This window comes from Panonychus citri, unplaced genomic scaffold, assembly GCF_014898815.1.
Source record: "Panonychus citri isolate SS breed McGregor unplaced genomic scaffold, ASM1489881v1 Contig00124, whole genome shotgun sequence".
Taxonomy (NCBI): domain Eukaryota; kingdom Metazoa; phylum Arthropoda; class Arachnida; order Trombidiformes; family Tetranychidae; genus Panonychus; species Panonychus citri.
This window is the reverse complement of record NW_026515529.1, coordinates 148,202-173,672: the sequence shown is the minus strand read 5'-3', so window position 1 is coordinate 173,672 and position 25,471 is coordinate 148,202. Positions and strand designations below refer to the sequence as shown.

Below are 25,471 nucleotides of genomic sequence, written 5' to 3'. Positions count from 1 at the left end.
TTTGTCATCATAAGTGAGATTGGGGATGATTAGGATAGTTAAATCTTGGAGCTTTTTTTTCCTTGTTATTAATATATGTTATTGTTATCAAGAACTCCCAGTGACCTTATACAAACTCGATGTGTTTGTAATATTGGCACGGAGATGATGATCTTGCCCTTTGACTTGACCAGTTCCCGTTATCGTCCGTCCTCTCAATGTCCTACCACTTCGCCTCCCTCCTTTCGGTCAATCTGTCCACTTTCCCTTTCAAACCCTAACTTACATTATACCAATACTAATATGGATGATAAAATATGGAAGAAAAAAATTCTTTTTCATCACTTTCGATTTCCTCTTTGCATATTGACCACCATCCTATCAATAAAAGTGACCAATCAACCGATTTATCATATGAATGTAACTACAAAAGACAAATAACAACAAAAAATGACCAACAGTTTCAATGTCTAGCAAGATTTTGGTTTAAGGGTTAAAACGACCCTTATGATCAGTTATGGTCAGTTTAATGTCCATAGGAACAGAAAAAAAGACAAAGTATCAAGTCCATTGGGCTTTTTATCATCATATCCCTTTGATTATCACTTGGATGATCTCAACTGACCTTTATTATTAATATCACTTTCATCAATTTCCATGACTCTTTCCTCCTCCTTGTGGGTCACATTCATCATTTTAATAACATGAGCTGACCAATGGACGATAATGAGACTAATATATTCAATTTTGACCCATAAACTATGATCCTTTTAATCATGCAACTTTTTCCTCTACTGTTAATCGTGTTAATCTTAATGATAAATTGTTAATCAAATTGATTATGCTCGTGTTAACATTTTAACCAAATTTGTTGATTGTCCATTAACGGTCAGTTCACAAAAGACATTCAATCAATATTAAGTTTTATAATTTTCTCGTTGAAACAAATTGAAACAATTTTAATTGTTGCCGTAATCTTATTTATTATTAATTGTTATATTGACGTTTATATTCAATAATTACTTATTATGAAACAATTTATACACTCGATGGATGATAATATTGATGAAAATGAGAGAGAGAGAGAGAGAGAGAGAGAGAGAGAGAGAGAACGCAAAAAAAATGGAGACAAAAAAATACTAAAAAAGATGAAGGTGATGATGAAGATGAGAAACTGATGATGATGAGGAAGAGAAAAAAAAAATATAAGTAAATAATCAACAATTGCTTTGGAAGATGCTAAAAGGGGATGAGGGATATTAACACTATTATCAAAGGTAAACATCATCTTGACCAATGTCCAGTTTGTTTTCATCATTCTCCTTCTAAATGACATAACAATAGTGAAAATTATTCGAGAAAAAAAATTTTTTCTTCTTCTCTTTGTTGTCATTTCCATTATTGTCTATTGTCCATGTGGGTGTTGGGAGTGGACAATAAGAAAGAGGAGGAGGTGAGAGAGTTAAGAAGAAGGTGGGAGTGGGAGTCAAATTGTACTGATGTAAATGAGAGATGAGAGGGAGAGAGCAGTGGGAATAATGGAAATATCGAATTTTTTGTTCTATTCGATATAAAATTTTTTTCTTCGTGACGATAAAGATGAAGACGACGATGACCACTACTCTTGTCTATGTTAACAAGCCAAATAGCCCGGTGGTGGCCAATGAAGAGGTGGGATGTTTTCATTAAGCAGAGCGTTTCTGATGAGCTGATCGATCGGCATTTTTGCCGTCACTCCAAACAAAAATATCTGCTCGATTACTTGGCTACTAATTGTCCGAAGTGATGGTAAACGAAGTAACAATTTACCAAATCGTGTCGGTTGATTAGGATATGTGGTCCTACAATATTCCTCGAGGGCACATTGAGATTTTTCTTGTAAACTTTCAATATGATTGACATCGGTTAAGCCACAAGCATCTGAAACAATTAAAACAGAAAAACAATTAGCTCTCCATTGATATAATTAGTAAATTGTCCCATTGAAATTTACTCTTTATTTCAATCACATTATTTGCTCAATCAATTTGGATTTCATTGTTTACTTAATAATAATCATGATTAACTTGATTGTGTTTTATTATTATCATTTTTGTTTACGCAATGGTCAAATTAAGGGTCTAATTGTTTACTAATTGTCATCTCATTTAGTTTATATGTAAACTTGATTATCAGATTTAATTGTTTTACATCTGATTGGTAAAACAATTTACTTGAGGTAATTTGCCTCAAGGTACAAACTAAATTGTGGTTTATTAGCAATTTAATAATTTCTGTTTTCATATAATATTAACAAGTTAATTGATTTTTGTTTTTTTTTCTTCGGTAAATTTGATCACTAATTTAATTGGTGTTTCAATTAATCACGCAACAATTTACTGATTGTCAGTTTAGTATAAATTGTTACACAAATAAATCATCATCAATTGTCAAGGATAATTATGTTTCTCTTTTCATTTTAAGTGATTAGTTAATTGTGATCAAGGGGGTAAGATTATAAAACATTTTGATTGTAATTTAATTTGTATATAGTTGGATAATTTTAAATAGTATCAATTGATTGTTACCTTGACAATTAACGGAGAAGGTGAAAAAAAAAGGAAAATATGAAATTAATGAAAGGTTTTTGTATCTAATAGAAAGTGATCAATTTAATTGTGTGTACATGTATTTAGCTAATCAATGAATAGTAACTAAGAATTAAGTTAATTCATAATAATAACTGAATAAAAGTGTTATTAAGTTGCAATTAAATTTAAATACCATGTAAACCTAACCATGAATTAGGAAAAAATAATCTCAGAATGAGATGAAAATGAAGAGACCACCTAAAGTCATCATCATCATCATCTGATGATGATGAAATTAGCCTTAACATCACGTAATCTATGTTGATGCCCTGAGGAAATGTAACTCGATTAAGATTGATTGTTAGGAGACAATTTAATTTGTGTTAATTTCCTTTGTACTATTATCCCTCTAGAGGGAAGAGACAAACTCACGGAAAATGTTTAAAGGTGAAAAACAAATGAAATTGTGAATTGGATTGAAATTAGATGACGATGATTATCATGATGATAAAAGCGAGAGAGAGAGAGAGAGAGAGAGAGAGATAATCTTACCTGTTGAGAAAAGGACAATGGCTTTAAGACAACTATATTCAGCTCTGTCTACATGAAGTGACTTGAGTTTATCTACTTGTTCCTGAAAGATTCTGATATTATCCATGAAAGTGATCACCCGATCGGCTGCAAATGGAGTCGAGGCGTGGACTGAGGAGGCTGCTAGTAAAGGGGCTACCGTCACATTAATTGAGCATTGGGAAGCGTTAAGGACAAACAATTCTGACCAGACAACTCGTAGAAGGGCAACTTGATCGGTCACTTGAAGGTCAGGGAAAAAAGGTATATTTCGAGCCCAATCAATGGCCGAGATTAATAGACGAGTGGCTATGTCATTAATTGATTCCATGGTCATCATGTTTGGTGTTTGTGCGTACTGGACATACTGTGATGATGGATCAGCGCGAACCAGTAACGTTATGAAAGATGATAAATATGCGTGTCCATTTAACGTTTCACCGTTGGTCAATGCTGGGGTCATTTGGCCTGGTAGAACGTGTTGACTTGGTGGTACTCGTCCTCTTTGGACAGCTAATCGATTTGGAAGAAAAAAGAATTTTTTGTTTTGCAAACAATTAGTTAATTGTATTGATTTCAATTAATTGGTTTATTTTTTTTCTTCTCTTCTCTTCCCTTCCAATCAATAGATAAACATTTTCGTATCAATTGATTGTTGTTCAATTTGCTGATTGATTTTTGCTTTGCAAATGATTCTCATCTATGCAAATTGAATTAGTTGATTGTTATGATAGATTTTTTTTAGCTTTAATCATTTTTATCATCATGTTTCTCAGATAAACAATTAGATCGGTTTATTGTTGTTCAGCGATTTGCTGATTGTCTGGGCTGATTATGGTTGTTGATTTTGATAAATGTGTGAAATGTTGATTGTTTAGTAAATTGTTTGTTACAGTGAATTAAATTGTAATTGGTGGATGTAAGAAACAAACAACAATTTAAATGTCAATCGTAAGAGTATAAGATTAACTTTAACCTCAATCATCACAATTATATTATATCTGAGGTGATGGAGAGAGAGAGATGATGAAGATGAGGATGGAGATGAAGATGAAGATGAATCGGAAATAGACCGAAGCTGTTACAAGGAAGCGTGAAAATATGAATCAACGATGCTTAGCAAAGCGAATCACAATTAAATTTAATTGTGATTCTGATTCTGACTCTGATTCTCAATTATTACGAGTAAATTTTGTTACTCTTATCAAAAGTTATCATAAACTTTTATCAATGATTTTTATTTATTGTTAGTTTTTTGTTGGTGTTGTTGTTGTTCAATCAACAGCAACACCAAATTTAATCATCAACAATTTACTTGTACTCATCATGAATTGATTGTAAAACAAAAACAACCCTCAGGCTAATTGAAATATCATCAATTTTTGTGATCACAATTGAATTGATATTATTATTACCACGATTTCAAATAATAGAAAAGGAAATGAGAAAACTTTTTCCAACTAGTTTTCGAGTCATTAGAACTTTTTTCTTCCAGTTTCGATCTTAATTGTTATGCTAATTTTTTCTGACTATGATGATGATGATGATGGAATAGATTAATTGTAATGTAATCAACAAATTGAATTAATTGCTGACCACTTTATTTTCCTTTTCTTCATCATCTTGACCCTCTTGTTCTGGTCAGAGAGTTTTTTTTTCATCCTTCTCATCATAAATTCAAATCAGTTGACTGATTGTTGTTGACTTTTCGTATTGTGATAATTAGTCTTAAACTGGATTAAGTTTATTACTTAAAAAATTTCAAGGTCAACGGAAGGTGATTAAGTTGATTCTCTCTTTTAATAATCTAAATCATTGTTCAAATCATGATTTAAGATTGATTAATGTTCATCATGATGAACCGGAAAAAGGAAGTGAAAGTTTTTCAAATCTAATCCTTTACAGACTAAATGAATCCGGAAAAGGAAATGATAACGTTTATCAATTTTCATTCAATAATAATAATAAATAAATTTAACTAATTGTTACAATCAAACAATAAAGATGAAAGAAAAAGGTTTTAAAATTAAAGTTAATGTTAATTAATATTAGGATTGCTATTAATTGATTAATAAGAAAATTGTAATCAACTCTTACCAGTGATAATCATGATTAATATTGATTCAGTTTAGCGATTCAATTGGAAACAATTAAATTAACTTTGGATTGGAAATGATTAACTAACCAGAAACAACACCTAAGGGCAAAAGAGTAGCAATCAAAATGTATTACAATTTGTATCTCTTTGGTGTAAATCAAATCATCACAATTAAAAGTAACGGTTAATTTTTGTTCACCTTCTTTAACAAGGGAAACAAATTAATTACTTTACCAGAAAATGATAACAATTAATATAATCAGATTGAATGATAATCATGTAAAATTGATCAACTTAATTGTAATGAAATGATTGTGTAAATTGTGATCATTTTCAACTAACAATTTACTGATTGTTGATGTTTGGCTAATCGTTGTTGTCTTTAAATGGATCATTAAACTTTGCCTGTTAATGCATAAAAGATGATTAACAATTAAAGATCAGGTTAATTGTTTAGAAAAAGTATTATTAATGATTAAACATACAACCGAAAATGAGGTTCAAGTTGTAGTTGATTACAACAATTAATTGCCTATGAAGTTAATTGTTACAATCAGTGTAACGATGTAAGTAAATAAAAAATTAATACCAAACTTAAATCTCTCAATGATAATTCAAGGTTAGATTAATTTGAAACAATCAAATTTAATCATACGAAATGAAGTTTCAAACAATTTAAACAATGAAGGAAACTTTTTCAATCAATTCTAATTTTAAACTGACCATCATGATTAACTAATCATCGTGATTAAATCAATCTAATCTCTAAGCCAGCTAATTGTTTAATTACTTTCACTTTGAACAATTTATATTAATAATAATAATGGAAAGTTAATCAATCTCATCAAACAACAATACCTGAGATTTAATTGTGATATAACGTTTAATCATTAATTAATGATCAATTAACAACTGGGAAAACAAGTTAATTGTTTAGATTGTGTTAATTGTGTTTACATTGTGAGAAAGTAATCAAAAAGTTTAACCATAAGCTTTTAATTAAAATTGATTGTAATTGATGAAAGTTTAGTTTAGATACAAGGTTTAATTAAACTTGACAAAAAAAAGGTAAACTTAATTGTTTGAATCAAATCATGATCAATGTTTAATGATGATGTTAAATGATGATAATTGTGATGATAGTTATTAAATTGGTTTCCATGATTTTTGTGATTAGAGGTTTGTTTCTTGTTCATGGGTTACAGTTAATAACAATTAACTCAATGGTTCACAACTAATTGTTCATCTGTGATTAACATGAATCATCAACATGATTTAACTTGATTATCTTCAGTTGATTAAGATAAAATTTAGGAATAAGGTCAGAGTGAGTTGATGGATTATCCATTGAACCGGAATAGGGAGAAAGAGAGAGAGAGAGATTAAGAAAATAATCAAGACAATAAGGATAATCATGATAATGATTATCTCTTAATTATCATTATGGAAAAGGGCTCAAGGTCATAAAGGGGTAATGATGATGATGAAATAACGATTAGTAGGATTAGATGAGAGCTCAACTATTGCCACTTGATTCCGATTGAAAATTAGGGCGAGACAATTTAAATAGTGAGAATCAGAATGTTGATAATCATCGTTTTGTCACCAAATTATCATCATTATCATCATTGATGAACCATATGATAGATCGTGATGATGGATAAAATGAAATTGGATAACAAGAAAAAAAAGAAACCACAACAAGATAAACAAACATTTCAGAGTGAAAAGTGATGATGATGAGGATAAAAAGATGAGAAAGAGAGAGAGAGAAGATGATGATGGCGAAATATTGTTTACCTGTTGTTTACACGCTCACCTGACTACTACTTTTATCATTCTCATCATCATGTTGTTGTTTCATGTCAAGTAAATTGTTGTTTCTGTTTAAACTCATCATCTTCATATGTATTATTATTTGTGGTGAATTCATAGTTATGTTTACAGTTGATATTCACTTTTCCATCTTCCTCTCTCTCTCTCTCTCTCATCATCATCATCATCATCTTAAGATGATGATTAAGATGATGATGCACCCAAGTTACATTATAATGCTATGGATGGTTGATTCAAGGTCAATTCCAGGTTCAAAAATCAAGGTAAAACTATCGACAAGGCCTTTTACCTTCATTATAATACTTTTATCAAGGTTCCTGTTTTTTTTTGTTGGTTCCTCACCTTAGACAAAAACTAAATCAACATCGGTGGTGATTACCTGTTGAACTAATTTATCCGTCAAATCAATCTTGTTAATCATTGCAATTTATTTTGATTAACATGTAATAGTTTGCAAAACTTTCTTACCCACTGATTACATTTCCTGTCAAAAATGATGATAACTTTTTCACAACGTTGCAGTCAAGAAAAAAACAATTTAAATTGCGATTTAACTATTTGCAATTATGATTATTAATAAATCAATTGATTGTTATCTAGACTTTAGCGCTTTTTGGTTTACTTTCAATTTAAAGTCGCAAATTGTTTTGAGATTTTACAAAACTAATTGTTGACGTTTCTCTTTCTCTCTCTCTCTCTCTGGGATCATTTGACAGTTGAGTTGAAATGAAGATGAGGATGCGGATCATCAGCATCTTTTATCTTCATCTTTACACAGAAACAAAAAACAGTTCACTTTTCCTCTTCTTCTTAGCAACAAGTTATTATTGACCTCTTATTGACCTTTTGCATTTCTTGAGTCAACATGTGTCCACCATGTGTCCACTCCGGTGGTGATTCTTAAATCATCATCATTAACCTCTTGGTTTCATCTTCATCTTCCTCTTTATCCTCCTCCTCATCCTCATCTCTACTTTGTTTATCTTCTAGGAATTTTTTTTCCAACAAGGAGAAAAACAAAAGTAACTGTTACCGACCGAGAGAGAAACCCAAAGATGAAAACGATGATGATCATCATTATCATCTTCATCTTGAGAGATGATAAACTTAAAGAAAATAAACTTTACACTGACCACTAAAGCTAAAGAATTCAAAGTGACCAGTTGAGAATAACAAAATTCACGCTGATCCTTAAAACTTTCCAATGTAATTGCGATTGATGATCAGGGTAATTATAATAATCGACTATCAATGAATAGTAAATTATACATTTTGAACACGAATTTCAATCGTAACAAGCTACTTTCAAGATCAATTGGTCAATTGAGAGAGAAGGAAAAAAAAATGATGATGAAAGAAGATAAATGAAAGATGAAAACTTACCTTCTCTCCTCATACCCATTTTTAGGCACTTTTTTAGCCTACAATATTGGCACTGATTACGATGGTGTTGATCTATTGGACAATTGCGACTTCCTCGACAAGTATAAGTTAAATTACGTCGAACTGACCTTTTGAAAAATGATTTACAACCTTCACAGGTAAACTGACCATAGTGTTTACCTGATGATTTATCACCACAAACTACACATTCAATTGATTGACCATTTTTATCAGGTTCTGATGTTGGTGTCACTGATTTCCCAGAATCTGATGAGCTATTATTGTGATGATGATGATGATGATGGACAAGGTAAAGTGATGAACTGATTGAAGGTGATACCAATTGATCAGTTAAACTGTGATTTAGTTTGGATGATAAAGGAGTTAATGAAGATGTTTCCATCATTTCTAATTAGTATTTATTGATTGTTGACAATTTACAAATCAAATGAAAGGTGAAAAACAAACTATTATCACAGATAAACAAACACACAGAGATACACATTCAATGAGATAGTAATTCACTCGGAGTAATTTACTAATTGTTACACAAACCGTTGATCTGATAATTTCGTGTGAAACAATTGCTCCAATACTGAAAACATAGTCATTTAGATTCAATCCTGATTAGTTGATTAAATTATCATTTTTGATTGTTTGGCAAATCAATTAATCTATAAAAATTTAATCCATTTGGTTGTTTGTTGATTGTTGCTTTTTGAACAGAACAGAAAAAAAAACTTTTTTCAATTATCACTTTGATGATATTGGTGATTTATAGTTAATTGTAGTTTGATTACACTGAGAACTGATTAATTTACACTGATTATTATTAAGATTAACTCGTTAATTGTGATTAGTTGTATTGTCATCGAAACCACAATAAGTTTGAAAAAAAAGTTTCGAATCTAAGTTAACCATTCAACAGAACAAAATATAATAACAAGTAATCCAACAGAAAACTCGCTCTCCTCTTTCTTATCATCTTCTCTCTCTCTCTCTCTCTCTCTCTCTCCTTATCTTCATCTTCTCTTACTTTTTGCCCTCTCTTCTCTTCTGTCTCCCTCTTTCTCTTTGCTTCTTCTCTTTCTTTTTTTATCGTAACATTTTTTCTTCTCTCTCTTTCTCTCTTTGCTTTTCTCTTTGGTCTTTCTGATTCTCTCTCAACTTTATCTTCATCATCTTCATCTTTCTCTTTCTTCTCTTTCCCTCTGTCTTTTTACAGGGTGTTAAAAAAGGTCTTTGGATGCGCAAGATGCAGTTTATCATCCTTATCATCCTTATTATTTTCTCTCTTCATCATCTATTTTTTTCTGCGCAAAGGGAAACATTTTGTTTTTCTTCCCTTCGAAATGGGAGGAGGGACGAAAACGATGATAGTCATCATGAAAATGATGATAAGACGATGAACATGATGATGATGGAAAAGAAAGAGAAGAGAGAGAGAGAGAGAGAGAGAGAGAGAGAAAATTTCTTATAGAGAAAAAAAGATTCATTCGATTTTTTTCTCGAGTTCTAATGATAATGTTCTAACCCTCCAACCACCGCAAGTTCACAGTTGATATTCAGTGTTGATAGTTTGTTAATTCTTTACCATGAACAACAATTTGATCATTTGTCAATTTAATTGCTATCGAATTGTCAATAAATAATCAACTTTAAACAATTTGTCAACAAGATGAAAAAAAAAGTCAATTAACAAATTGTCCAGTAGGAAAATCTCATCAAAATTAATGGTCACTTTTAAAGTCAAGTATCAATAATGATTAACTTAAATTCAATCATTAATCATCTGATTGATACAAAAAAACTTCAAATTCAACTAATCCAGTTGATAAAAAAGTTAATTGTCAATGGACAAAATTTACAACAACAATTAACTTTATCTGTGAGCTATGTAGCAAAATATCTAGAAGCAAATTAAAAAGTTAATCATGATTAAAATTCACAATAAACATACACATTAAGCTCATCGTCCTCTATGTTAATTGTAACAATTAACTTTCGTCTTTGGTTTAATCACAATTACGATACAATTTGATAAAGAAATTTTTTAACAAAATAAGTGACCTTTAAATAGACTTGAATATGATTAACATGATAATGATGATTAAATTAATTAACATAATCATCAGGATGATGATGATGATAGTCAAAAGTGATGAGGAGATGCTAATGATGATGACCTTGCCTTGGTTTTTTTTGTTAATCAATTAATTAACTCATTGAAATGATAATTAACGAATGAGTGATAAAAAAGTTTCCATTGCTCTGTTGACCAGGAAATGAATTAAATCTAATTGTAATCAATTTTAATCATAATCACTGGATGAAGAAAAAAAAGTCAACTCTCTGGTTAATTGATTAACTTTTAATTATCCTTGATTAAGTCATTTCCATGATAATAAGCAACTCAAATTATAATAATAACCTTAAGGCCAAAATCTAGCAAAGTATAACATTAGATCAACGATTAACATGATTAACAATTAATCTAATTGTCCACCTTAATTGTTTATCCTTGATCCATAATCGTATTGAATTTGTTACACCAAGAAAAAAAGTTTCGAAAACTTTTTCAAAAAGTTCAATGCTCATGATCAATTCTATATGTTTACTGATTTATATTATTACCTGGGGATGGAGATGTTGATCTGAAGATGATCAAGATGATTTAATTGTCATCGTTTTCTAATAACAATTAACTAACAAATCAGTGTGATAATCAAACACTTAATTATTTTCTTCATATTCTAAAGAAATAATCGCAAACATAATTCAAGAGAAAAAGTTTTCAGAACTTTTTTCAAGAGAGAAAAGAAGAAAATTTTTCATTCTTTTCCAAATACCTGTAATTTACTTTCATTTATCTTCCTCCTTCTCATCATCATCATCATCATCTTCATCATCATTGATGTAAACTGCCTTCTCTCTCACTTATCACCATCATCTTTGATCATCAACCCAACAATTAATTGTTAACCAATCCTGGTAATCAACTTGATGAAAGGTAAGATTATTAAAGCGAATCAGAAATTTATTGGTTAACAATTAACGATTATGATGATAATTGATTGTTATCATTGTCGTTTCAAATGATAACCAACAATTGATTTGATTAAATTGTTAATTTCCTCTCTTTTTCTGGTTAAATTGTTACTCTCTGGAAATTTAAATTGTTCATCATGATTTATCGTGATTATCATTTAAGTTAAATTGTTTATCAAATTTTCACTTTTCCATTTAATTAATTAACCTCACCAACATTCAATCCAACTAATTTCCATTAATTAATTAAATTATTCACTGTAAATTTAACTAATTGTTTCAAGTGTTTTTGTTTGCTTCAAATCACTGGTATTAACAATTAAAACTAAACCCAGAAAAGTTTAATTGTGATCAACCGATTTACAATCTAATTAATTGTGTGTCAAGTTATCAAACAATTAAGTGTGAAAATTAATCAACTATTTGTGAATATCATCAAAGGGGTTAATTAATTTTAACTCCGTGATCATAATTAACTTTATCTACTAATTAACTAATCCACAATTAACCTTGAAATTTGGTAAGAAATTTAAATATTATTCAATTAGAGTTAAATTTGAATTAAGTCACGATTTAATTTCCAACAATTAACAATGAAAACACAAAGAGAATTAAGAAAAAATAAATTCTTAATTGTTGTGGTTGATTAAACAAGGAAATGTTGATTGATTGATAAAGGGACTTGATTGTACAATTTGTTAATTGTTACCTTGACTAAATTGTGATACTGATTAAGATCATTAGTTATTGATAAGTTTGATTGTAATGAATAAACAATCAGTTAATTATTTTTCAAGTGCAAAGGGTTAAGTGACATAATCATCATTTGTTAATTACTTTGACCCTTTTTTAATTACTTACAATCATAATTAGATGTAGGAAACTAATTAAAATATCATAGATTTAACCTTAAGCTTAATTCATTAGTTAATTTTAACAATTAACCCTCAGGTAAAATTAAGATAAAAGTTAATCATCGACATTGATAATGATGATAAGTAACAGTTGATAAAGTTACAATGATAATTAATTAGTAATTCAATTGATTAATTATCAATGGACTAGATTTTGATTTGATTTGATTGATCAACAATCTAAACTTTGATTGGTAATCGAAACCCTAAAGTTAATCATTATCATCAAGAGTTAATTGTTTTCCATGTTTAATCATTATCGTTAACTTTTCATTGTTAGTTAAACCAAAGATAATTTAAAACTTTATTATCATCATTAGTTTTAATTGTGATACCATTTAATTTGATTTACCTCGAGGATAATAATGTTACCTTAATTGTTAGTAAATTTATTGGATGCTAAATTGGTAATTAGATGATAATTAACAACAATCAATAATATCCAAAACAAATCAATCAAGTGTAAATGGTTAAGATGAGTTGGATTATTTAGAAACAAATTTTCACAATTTAAGTTGACAATTTAATCATATTCAACATAATCTCAATATCCAAGCAATTGTTAAATCACTGACCATGAAAAAAAAATCAATCCAATTGTTAACAATTAGATTTAAACTGAATCAATGTGACGATTAGAGTGACAAAATTTCTGGTTCATCGGTGGATTAACCAGATTAACAAAGATTTAAGTTCACAATTTAAATAACAATTAACATTATTAATAGTTTGTTACCTGATCGATACATAGATTGATATAAAATTGACCATGACCTGAGTGATAAAGGTCAGTTTGTTTCCGGTGTAAAGGTGATTCCAGTTTTGGAGGGATTGAAACGCAAAATCATTGATTTATCAGCTGGACAATCAACAAGGAGAGAGAGAGAGTCAAGTGTCAAAGGTTATGATATATGTTGATTGATATCAGTTGATGAACAAATCGTTGCAATAATCAGGAAACAAGATTAAGATTTTTCTTCGGACCAAAAAAAAAAGGTAAATCTATTTACCTGTTGGTCAGTTTATTTGTTGTAATGAGTAAACATGAATATTTTTTTCTACTGTTTATCATCATTGGTCATCTTGGACTAATCCTCTTCCTCCTTGACCAACTGACCTTACCGGTTAGTGATGATGTTGTATGATGATGGACAGTAAAGATACATAAGCTTGACCAAACAAAAGTGACTGACCTCAGGTTAACATGAAGATGTTTAAACTTAGTTTTTTTAATAATAATTTTACTAAAACTAACGGATCTTTTAACCTTGGCCTTTAACCTTAAACTAAAATACCAATAGAGATGACCAGTAGTAATAGATTATTTGTAAATCTGATTGTCCAGTTTATTGCTAATTGTTTGTATGATCAGTGTTTAGATTTTACAACAACAACAAAAAGGTCAACAAAAGTTTGTTGTTGGTGTTAAACAGTTAAGGGTCAGGTCATTTTGGGGAAAACAAAATCAACATAATTAGTTGATAGTCTTAAAGATGAAGATGAAGATAAAGGTAAAGAAAGTAAAGTGGGAGGAGGAGAGAACGATGGAGATGATGATGATGATAATGATGATGATGATATTCTCTCTTCTTAAATGAAAGTAAATTTTTTCTTCTATTTCTCTTCCCAAGGAAAAAGAAAAAGTTTTTACCTGTAAGTTTTTTTTTCCTTTCTCAATGTTAATTGTTACTGGTCAGAAATGATGATCAACATTATTGCGATGGCGATTACGTGCTAAACAACATTCCAGTTATCTAGTTAGCTTCTTGATCATCATCATCATCATCATCATCTTCATCTTCATCTTCAACAACAACATAACAAGTTTGATGAAGATAATGATGATGTCTATCAAAGATACACTTCATGGTTCATCAATTGCCTCCTTTTTGTTACCTGGATCATTTGAAAGTACACATTCAATTAATTGAAAATTGCTTGATGAAGATGATGAAGATAATCAGAGATAAAAGAATCGAAAAGTTTGTTTTCTTTTTTTTCATCTCTTTGAAACATTCACATTCTGACAAGCTCATGATGAGAATGATGAGATTTCCCTTTTCTTTATCATCTCTCTCTCTCTCTCTCTCTCTTGATTCATCTTCATAGACAATTTTATGTTTCTCATCATCTTGACCATTCTTTAATCATTTGGAATGACCTTTCATGTTTTATTTGTTCATTTTCTGTCAATAATAATAAACGCGAATCAAAACAAAAATAAATTCTGATTTTTTTTTCATGCAAAAAAAAAAGATTTCAGTTAATATGAATCGATGAATAGAGACAATGATGATTAGGCTACTTGATTTTGATTTGATTTTTGGTTTGCAAAAGAAAAGCAAACCCAAACAATTAACTGTTTTATGCGTTTGCAAATGCAATTAACTGTTACAATTAATTTGCAATTTACAGTTCACTCAAGATTCAAGTCAAGGGTCAAATGGTCAAGATGATTTATGGTTGGAAAGAAAATTTCTCTTTCATCTAGAGCGTTTTCAATTGAGAATAAACTTTCACCCAGAAGAAAAAAAAGAGCTAAAAATAAACACCAACAATAACCACCTAATGGAGATGATAAAATGGTTACTGAAGTTAAATCTTTGTCTTTGCAATAGTCGCATCATCATCATCTCCATCATCTCCATCGTCTTCATCATCTTCATCTTACTTGCAGACCAAAAACTGGAAGCCTAAAAAAGTCCCGTTGACTGTAATCTGAGCATTTATTTCTTACTGTAACAACAAGAAGGCCAATAACGAAGGTCTAATCATCTAAACTATTCCCGTCAGTGCCCAGCCCTTTAACCTTAAGGGTCATTTCATTTTCATCATCTGAAGCATTTTCTCACTGGGTTTCACTTCAACTTTCAAATTTGCAAGATGATGAAAAGCAAGAAAGCAACAACATGAAGCAAGTAGTTAGTAATAATAATAAGCAGAAGCAAAGGAAAAGTAGAAAAAAAATTAAATTAACACAGCAACATCATCATCATCATCTTCATCTTCGTCTTCATCTTCATCAACAACAACAACAGTAACTGCAAAAAATAGTTTTGACCTGGAACGACCCTTGAGGGTCTAAGTTGAAGACCGGGTTAAATGGGCAAGTTAAGAGGAAAAAGACGACGAAGGAAAGTCAAGTAGAGTAACTAACAAGTACCACAAGAAAAGGGCAAAGGTCTCTCTCAAACGGTCAGAGGTCTTCTCCGCCCTAGTCTATTCCTGAACCACAACCGAAAGTGAAAGAGAGAGAGAGAGAGAGAGAGAGAGAGAGAGAAAGAAAGACAGACAATAGTAATAACGACATGTAGATGATGACAATGGTTCTTGAAATTATCTGTTGATTTGTTTGACGAGTGTTTTTTAGATCGAGTAAACAAAACAAAAACAGCGACATTCGGTTCTAACGGCGATCACGATTTCGATTGCTATGAAATTTATGGCATAAGTTTTGAGAGATTGACATTATCATGATTTGATGGTCAACGGTTGATGGTCACTATGAAGATAAAGAATGAGGGAAACATGCAGAGAGATGGAGAGAAAGAGAGAAACTAAATCAACTCTTCTTCATCATGTTCACCTTTGTTTGTTGTTACGCCCCAACTCTGGTTCTAGGAAGATGATGAGAATATGATGATGAAGATAAGAAAGAGAGTAAGAGAAAGAGAAATATTTTACTCTCTCTCTCTCTCTCTCTCTCTCTCTCTCTCTCTCTCTCTCTCTCTCTCTCTCTCGTTTAAACAAAAGTTAAAAGGATACAATTTTCCAAGGTATATCAACTTACCTGTGTGAATACACATCCAGTGTATATGTTACCTCAATTGTGTTAATAGAGTTTTTTTTTCATTGCAAATTGTTGTTAATCAACTGATTGGCACCAATACCGATGGTCACTACCCTTAAATTATAACTCTGTTAATAATAATAATGGACTTTGCTTTTACTGACCAAGTGAAATTTGTGTTTTGGTCAGTTACCTTCACACCTTTTTTTCATCCATTGAACCAACTAAACCTTTCAATTATCACCAATCAATGAGCTGATTGTTGTTATTGTTGACCATTCAATGGACATACATTCACACTTAATAATAAAAATTTCTTACATTTTCAATCAATCGATTGTAATAATACTTGTAAAGAGTAACAACAATTAAACAAGAATTAAACTTTTTTTTCCACAAAAATAGAAAAGAATTTGAAAAATTCGACAATTTCGAATTGGCAAAAAGTTCTCAAATTTTGAGCTCAAACGATAACTGTACTTTCCACACCAAATCGCCTTCTTAACCGATGATCAGTTGGTTTAAATGTTTTCTTAGTATTTGAGTAGCATCAGCACTTCCGAGTCGCATATCGATTATATTGATATAAAGAGCGGAAACAAAACTCTCGAATCTGATGAAAAATGACCTTAGATTATTTCTCATACTATTGACCTTTCATATCACCTTGGTTGTTATTATCAGCCTTCGTCCATTGTAATGATAAAATTGGTCAAGTTTAAGGGAAAAAAGCGTTTAAATTATAAAAGTTGAACATCATAAAAACTGACCCTTAGAATGTAATGGTCAACAAAACCTCAGCACCTTAAAAGTCCAAAAGCAAGTGGTCATTTTGAAGAAAGAGTCATTGAGGTCATTGGTCGAGGTTCAACAATACTAACAACTTGAAAAGGTTCAGAAGGGGGGAGTGGGTGGAGGAAAAGGTCAAAATGATTGCGGATATTGGAAGAGAAATCAAGTTTTCCCTACCTGAGTTATCAGAGGATAGACCTTGTTAACCTCACGATCTCACTCTTCACCTTTATCCTCACATCATCTTAACCTCTCTCTCTCTCTCATCATCATCATCATCATCTCTCTCACCAGTACCCCGACCTGTGTGACCTGTCTTGTAAGCTTTATATATATACCGATCTTCCGTAAAGCCAAAAAAAGGTCAAATGTTTTTCAAGAACTAAAATCAACCCAAAGTAAAATACAAGGAGGAAAATCCCTGAAACAAGAGCCAAGGTTAACAAATATACTAAAACTACAACAACAATGAAAACAAAAATCCACCGAGTAAAACGAAAAGTTTGCCGTTTACCACTGTGACCTTAACTCTGCGGTCAATAAACAATGAACATATATCTACACACACAAACAATGGATGATAATAAAAAAGTTATCACAACATCAGCACGTAATAGTTACAGTTTTTTGTGCACACAAAGTGGGCAAGGTAATCAAATGGGCTCATGTATCAAATTATTTGAAGGAAAAAACTTCAATGACAGTTGATGATGGATACAATTTAACAAAGGAGCAAAACTTAACCACCCTCCACCTCCTCCTCCCACCGATCATCCCATTGATAAAAATATTATTCATATTTTATATTCATAATAATAATACCATCAAGATAATAACTATTATTTAACATTAACCATTAAGTTTTTTATGTTATATGAAAAAAAACTTTTCACTAGTGTACAATTTTCCCATTGATCATAATGATAATAGAACCGTTTCTTTGACACTTTCGATGTGTGTGTTTGTTTGGTTTACATAATGACCCCTGAACGACCTCTGATCGATAACTTCATCTTGACCTTAACGGGATGTGAATTGACCACGAGCCAAGTTTGTCCAATTGTTGTTTACCTTATAAAAAATCTCTTGTTGATAATATTTTATGTATGGAAGAAAAATCAATTTTTCCTCTTCTTTTTTCATCATTAATTGATTATGAAAATAATTCATCTTGACCATTGGTCATTTTTGATTATCCTTTATGAAAGAAGAAATTTTTTTCCTCTCTTACAGTTGATCTTTTATTTAATCTCAGAGAATCGTCATCATCATTGGTTACTCTCTGTTGTTGAGTCTTTTTTAGATTTGGATTATCTCTCTCTCTCTGTCTTCATGTTTATCCACTAGATACAGAGGAGGTTAAGGGCTAATCCCTTCCCAATGGATAAGCTTGATTTAGTTAATATAAAGTAAGTCAATCTGACCTTTTATTATAGTTAAATCATTTTCCTTTCAGTTTTATCATCCATTCAATTTTCAATGGATTTAACTTTATAACCTTTACCTATGGAGGAGAGAGACAGAGAGAGGATAAAGTTTGCAAAGGTAAAAGATTAAGATTGAGATGCTTTTTGTCAATCAAATGAATCAATCTTATATATTTATGAGAGCCTTTAATATTATTGGATTTTGTTAGAAGATGAAAAAAAACTCAAATGGATTAACAAAACCCTCTTAATCCTGTTGGTCTTTTTTTTGTTGTTACTACTCACCACAAAGGTAGACCACGAGTAGTAAAAAAAAATAAAGGGATAAGATTAAATTGAAAATCTAAATTGAATCACTTAGTTAATCCACTGGAAGATATTATCAAATAATCAAAGATTAACATGTTAATCAAAGTGGATACAAGAAAGTAATCAGAAGCCTATTAATTAGCTGAGTAAATGTTGAAATTATGAGAGTCACAATTTTCTGAGCTTAAAAGTGAAGATGAAAAAAATAATGAAATTGATTCAGAATTGATTTTATTTATCATGGATTGAATTTATCTACAATGAAATTTAATAAACATCATCATCAGATTAATAATGTGTCTTCAGTGAATCTAATCAAAAATAAACAAATAATATAACACCAACAATGTAGAGCTTGTTAATCTCAATGGGAAACTGATTGTAAGTTTTGTTATTATCACCAAACATTGAGAGTGAAAAGGTTTATCATCATGATCATGTATTGAGAAAAAAATAATAATAACGTGACTTTGTGGATGAAAAAAGCATCACCAGGATGATGGAAGATAGTAAAATGATGAGGAAGAAAAAATAATGAGAAAAAAATACCTGTGAAGATGCAAATAGAAAGAGAGAGAGAGAGAGAGAGAGAAACGTAAGTGAAGATTAAGTTTACCATTATGATGATGAAGATCAACTTAATTTTTTTTCAAAGTCAAAGGTAAACAAGAAGATGGATGAGAGGAGACAAAGTAAGATGATGATAGAGGATGAGGAGGAAAATATCATCCTCATCACTTTTGAATCTATTAGTAACTGTAAAACCTTAAGCCCAACCTCTGCTCAGGTAAGATAACATTGAGGAAAATGTATTCGCAAACAAAATATTCAATATGATTAACTTGATGCTCTTGTTTTGATTAGTGGTGGGAGTCACCACACCCACCATTCAACTACCTGTATATTTATAATGAAATATCAATGATGAAATTGCTTAAATTATTACCCATATGATTAACTAATCAGTTGATTAACTCGAGTTCTCTCCTTTGAATTAACATTCATAATCTTTAACTTTCCCATTTTTCCCACCTTTATATTATTTCAAAAGTTTTACCCTCCAATGACCTTCAACCTTTTCTTAAAAAAAAACAACAACAACAACTCATATTAATCAATCAATCAATTAATTGTTGATCAACAAAATTAGTTGGTCTCAATAGTATGAAAATGTTTAAATCTATTACATTTACACTTAGGGAAACTTTTTCGTGCCAACTGATGCCATCTCGTGGGTTTTAACTACTCGCATGTTAATTGTAGCAATTTACTTAATTCAGTTGTTAACAAATTTGATTAAGATGAAAACCAGAAAAATGGTATCATGAGTTTACCATGAAATCTGAAAAAAGGTCAGAAAATGATACAAAAGCTGAAAATTCAAAACTTTTTTTGAATTTTCTTCACGGTTCAAAGTTATCTTCATCATCTTCATGGTATTATCATCTTTTCACCATCTCTCTCTCTCTCTCTCTCTCTCTCTCTCTCTCGGTCTTTTCATCCTTATCATCATGGTGTCCAGAGATTGATTATTTGTTACAATACATGTATTGTATTCAGTGGAAACTTTTTTTCTTCATCAAGAGTAAATGTATCAACCTGACAATCTGATGGACTTTTTGTATCTTCCTTTTATCATCATGATATTTGTACCTCATCTTCATTATCATTCCCTGTTTATCTCTCCCTTTCTTTGCTCACTCTCTCTCTTCGCTCTGTTGATTTGACACATTTTGTTAACCGCATCATCTTGTCATCATTTTCATCCGCATCACTTTTTGACCAAAAATCATTTACAGTCCAGAAAATACTCTATACCTTTTTTTTTCCTTCTCCTTTTATAATAAAAACATTTCATATCTTTTATTGTATTTGAAAGAAACAAAAATTTCACGTCAAGAGTAATTTTCATCCTCCTCTTCCTCCTTCATCCACCTCACATCATCCTCATCTTCATCTTCATCTTCATCTTTCACCTTCATCCTCATCTTGATCCCCTTCCTTACCAATGGCTACTTTTTTGTGTCACACTTGAAACCTATTCACCTTTATTATTATCACTCTTATTATCATCATTATTATTTGAATATGATTAGTTTTTTATTTCATACTTATCACTTATCATCATCTTCTTCATCCTCATCATCTGTAGATATTTTCAACCTTCTGTTATCCTCTCATTTAAATCACTTTGAAGGTTTTTCAACATCTCTCTCTCTCTCTCTCTCTCTCTCTCTCTCTCTCTCTCTCTCTCTCTCTCTCTCTCATCCGCATCCCAACCATTTTACTAGATCATTAGGCAAGGATAAAAGGATCACACCTCATCTTCATCCTCTGTCTTCTCAATTGACTCCTCTTCAACTACTAAATCCTCTTTCCTCCCTCTATCTTTTGCCTTCAATGTCACAAAAGCGTATTATCAATAAAATGGATTCACTTTCCACCCTCCACCTCCTCCTCCTCCTCCCACTCCCACCCCAACATTGGATTTACAACAATATAATATTATCATTGAAATAACTGATTCTTGGTCAACCAAATATCATCAAGTTTCAATCACACATCAAACAGCTTAAACATTAACAATTCAATTTCAATTGTCCATCTTTTTTGTCATCCTCCATGTCCAACTTATCTAATTACTTTCAGACTCTCAATTTAGATTGTAAATCCTTAAATTTTACATTCATTTAATTTACTCACAATTTATTTCAATTATTCAACGTGAACAATTAAACTGATCATTTAAGTACCAAGAATTTTTTAACTGAAAATTGATTGAAACAATCATGTTACACTTTTAATTAATCACTTTCATCACAAAACTTGTAAGATTAAATTGTAACAAAAAGATTAATGAAAACTTTAGCTAATTATTAAAAACTGATCCTAATTTAATCCCGATTATGTAAAAATAAGTTGACAGTTTATTTTAAATGGACAATATTTAATTATCATTAGTCAATGTTGATCATCAAACTAATTAACATCAACAATTAAGCTTTCTACCCAATGCAAAAGTTAATCATTGATAATTTTTTGTACAAACTATTATGATATTTGTTATTGATTGGAAATTAATATTATCAGTGTCACTGTTACAGTTAAAGTGTGTCAATCAAACAGTTAAAATTGATTGTTACAATTAGATTTGATTGTTATTATCATTTTTGATACAAGATTATAACAGTTATCTTGACATTAATTGTAACAATAATCATAACTAATAATAACTTTGTCAATGGAAAAAGTTTATTGAAAATGACCAATGGTCAATATCGAGTTGATAATCAATTGACTTTACGGGGTTTTCATTGTTAAACCTTTTGTTAACTTATAAAAACGATGGTCAAACATGATTACTGACCTTAACCTTTTGGTCAATTGAAAGGATTGAGAAGGGGGTCAAAACGGATTAGCGGAAGTTTCTTATCTCTTGACCATTCCAACCTTTTCCTTATAATCTCTTGCCCTGATTGTGGGTCACACAATCAACCAAATTTGTTGATTGTCCTCCAATCACTAAGATTATATGTAATATTTAAATTAATCAATTGGAAGATAAGATTAGACTGACCAAAGAAAAGGGATAAACTGACCATTGGTAAAGTTTTCCTTTCATAGTCAACAAATGTTAAAGGTCACTTTTGACCTTAACCTTTGGCTTCAACTCTTTTTTTCTGGCTAAACATTTAATTCATTTTTAGGTCATCATCATCATCATCTACTACTGACCATTGGTCACTTCTTATTGATAAAGCAGAGAAAATGTTAATAATGACTTTCCATGTGGAAAAAAAAGTGAAAAAGCAAAAGATTTAATTTTGTTACGGATTGGTCAGTATCTTTTGTATGTTCATGTGGTCAGTATTATCATCACACTGGTCAAGTCTTTTATAGGAAATTAGTTTTCAATTGAATTTTGAGAGAGTAGATTTGTCAACAGAAAAAAAACTGTTCCTCTCTTCCGGTGAGCAAAAACTTTTAACCGAAAGAAAAGATTTCTGAACAATAAGTTATTAATATAATCGTTTGGTCAGTTGGTCATCTTTTTCATTCTCGTAAAGTTTTACCAATCAATTGACCATTTTTAATCTTTATCTACATCAGAGTGACCACTTAATTGATTGGAAAGAGAAAAGTTTCTTCAAATATCAAATGAATTTCATAAACTGGAAAACTTTTCAAAAATGGTCAGCAGATATTGACACAACTGACCAGTATCAAGTGATTGACAATTTTTCCATCACCATCATCATGAGAAGATCAAATTTCATCATCTATTTTGATCTTTCCTCTTTAATAAGGTCCTTAAAGGTGTAACTATCAGGATTTTCGAATATACTATTTCCGTTTCCCTTTTCATCCTCATCTTCATTGAAATGGATGAGGATGTAAATACAATAATAACGGTGAAAAAGTGAAAGAGGTGACAACAAACAATCAAATGAAAGTGTGAAAAGTTTTTACACCCTGATGATGGTATTGTTATGGAAGATGAAAAAGAAGATGATGAAGAAAAAAAGGGAAAGATAAAGATTCAGGAAGGATATTGGGATATAAGAAGATGAAGATGAAGATGATGAGGATGGAGATGAAAATGATGAAACTGTTTGACTTCAAGTGGGAAGGATGTAATAACCACAATAACAGATAACAAACAGATCAATGTATAGATTCAATTGATGACAATTGACTTTATCCTCATCTTCTCGCATCCTTTTATCTTACTTTTCATTTCTTTTTCTCTGTCAAGAGGATGATGATGATGATGATGAACATACACAATCACTTGTAACCACAGTCTCTCTCACTTCTCCTCTCCTCTCTTCTTATCTTCTCCTCTTCTTCCCTTTAATCCAATTAATGAAATTGATCTGATGCAGAGATTGAGATTCACTTGGATTGGAAACAAATGAAGTCATGATGAAGAAGATGAAGATTCCAATTGACTAGACAGTGAGAGTAGTAGAGGATTGAAGAGATGATCAAGAGGATGAAGGATGAGAGGCAGTTGTTATATTTGTCAATGAACTTTATCCCTATCACTTTACTTTCATCGCATCATTTCCGTTTCCTTTTTAATCATCACCATACAAACAGAATTGAAATGAATCAGATGGTTTATATACTTTTTTTTGTTTTTTTTTCTCATTTCATGATGAATTATTTGCATCACTTTCTTCACTTTAACCTAATGAACTCTAAATGTCCACCAACGAGAGGTCATCATGAAAAAGCAACGGGTTGACCCACAATGAACCTTAATCTTTACCCTTTTTATTTATCCAAAAGATGAAAGTCTTTCATTATCTTCATCTTTTCATATTCAAACATTTTTTTCATCTCTATTTTTATTAATATATTATCCATATAGTTGATGACCATCTGTGGTCATCCATAATCTTCATCCTCACCTCCTCCTCATCCTCTCTCTCTCTCTCTCTCTCTCTCTCTCTCTCTCTTTATCATCATTATCCCTCCCACTCTTTACTGATGTTACCAAGAAAATTAAAATAAGGTTCCAATTGAATCTAATAACTCTGGGTGAAGATGATGAAGAAGAGGAAAAATCTTATCATCATTATGTTCATCACTCTTTCTCAATGATTAACTGACCATCTCTGTCTCTCTCTCTTTCTATGTAAAGTTATCTGACCATCATTATCATCACACTATTCACATCATTAGAGTTACATTAGAAAACAAATGATCCTGTAAGGATGAGGAAAAAAATTGATTATTCTGACCAGTTTCATGTGTTAATGAGACTCACCATCATGATAACTTTATTATTATTTATCTTCATCGTCATCATGGTGATCACCAAGAAACTACTTCCTTTTGGTTTTAACATAAAAAGTTTATATGAAAAGGACCTTTGATTATGAACATGTCATGTCAATAGAAAGGGAGGAAGAGGAAGAAAGGAGCTGATATTGATGAAGATAATGATTAAAATGATGATGATCAGGGAGGTTGAAGAGACGGTCAAGATATGTGAATAAAAAACAAGAAAAAGTTACTGACCATCGACTATGAACAGGTCATTGGGATCGATCATCATTCTTATCATTGTTCATTATCTAATTTATCCGCATCTTCTGCATCTTCCTCATGATCATCAACATGATAAGAAGCAAATGAAAAGCAAAATGTAGCAAAGAGTGAGGCAAGTGATTGGATGGAGGGAGCAAGGATGCAAATGCTAATATTACACCGAGGTAAAAAACGGACCACATTACATATGAAAGACTTTTGGGAAAGGATGGAAAAAAAAGTTTCTTTCTCATCTCTGATGTATTCTCTTGGAAGAGCAATATGAGAAGATGAGGATGAAGATGAAGATAAGGTTGGTGATGATGATGAAGCAAAGAGGTTGATAAAGGCCACAGTAAAGGGCAAAGTAAAAAAAGATGCTGAGGATAAATGATAATAAAAAAAGATTCAGAACAAACCACAACCAAAACTGATTTTGTGTTGAGTTTTTTTGCTTGATACCATTTGATTTGATCTATTCTGGTCCGTTAAGCTTAAGAAGATGATCAAGATGAAGATGAAAAGCAAGATGATACAGATGATGATGACGAGAGAGAGAGAGAGAGAGAGACCAGTGTCCGATTATATTAAAGATCATTCATCCATTTTGTCACTTCTTTTTTTCAATTTCCCGTTGAGATGAGTATTAAAAAGCCACAGTGAGAGAGAGAGAGAGAGAGATGATGATGATGAGGATAAAAAAGATGACAAGGATG

At 30.9% G+C, this 25,471-nt stretch overlaps 1 protein-coding gene across 1 annotated transcript; it reads right to left on the bottom strand.

The window, feature by feature from the left end:
• Window positions 1–924: 924 nt before the first annotated feature.
• Window positions 925–9,365, bottom strand: LOC128390604 (steroid receptor seven-up, isoforms B/C-like). Its single transcript, XM_053350349.1, has 3 exons — window positions 8,437–9,365; window positions 3,102–3,632; window positions 925–1,899 (listed from the first exon to the last, which is right to left on the bottom strand). The coding sequence occupies exons 1-3, from the start codon at window positions 8,840–8,842 to the stop codon at window positions 1,613–1,615; spliced, it is 1,224 nt and encodes a 407-aa protein (XP_053206324.1). The 5' UTR covers window positions 8,843–9,365; the 3' UTR covers window positions 925–1,612.
• Window positions 9,366–25,471: the final 16,106 nt, after the last annotated feature.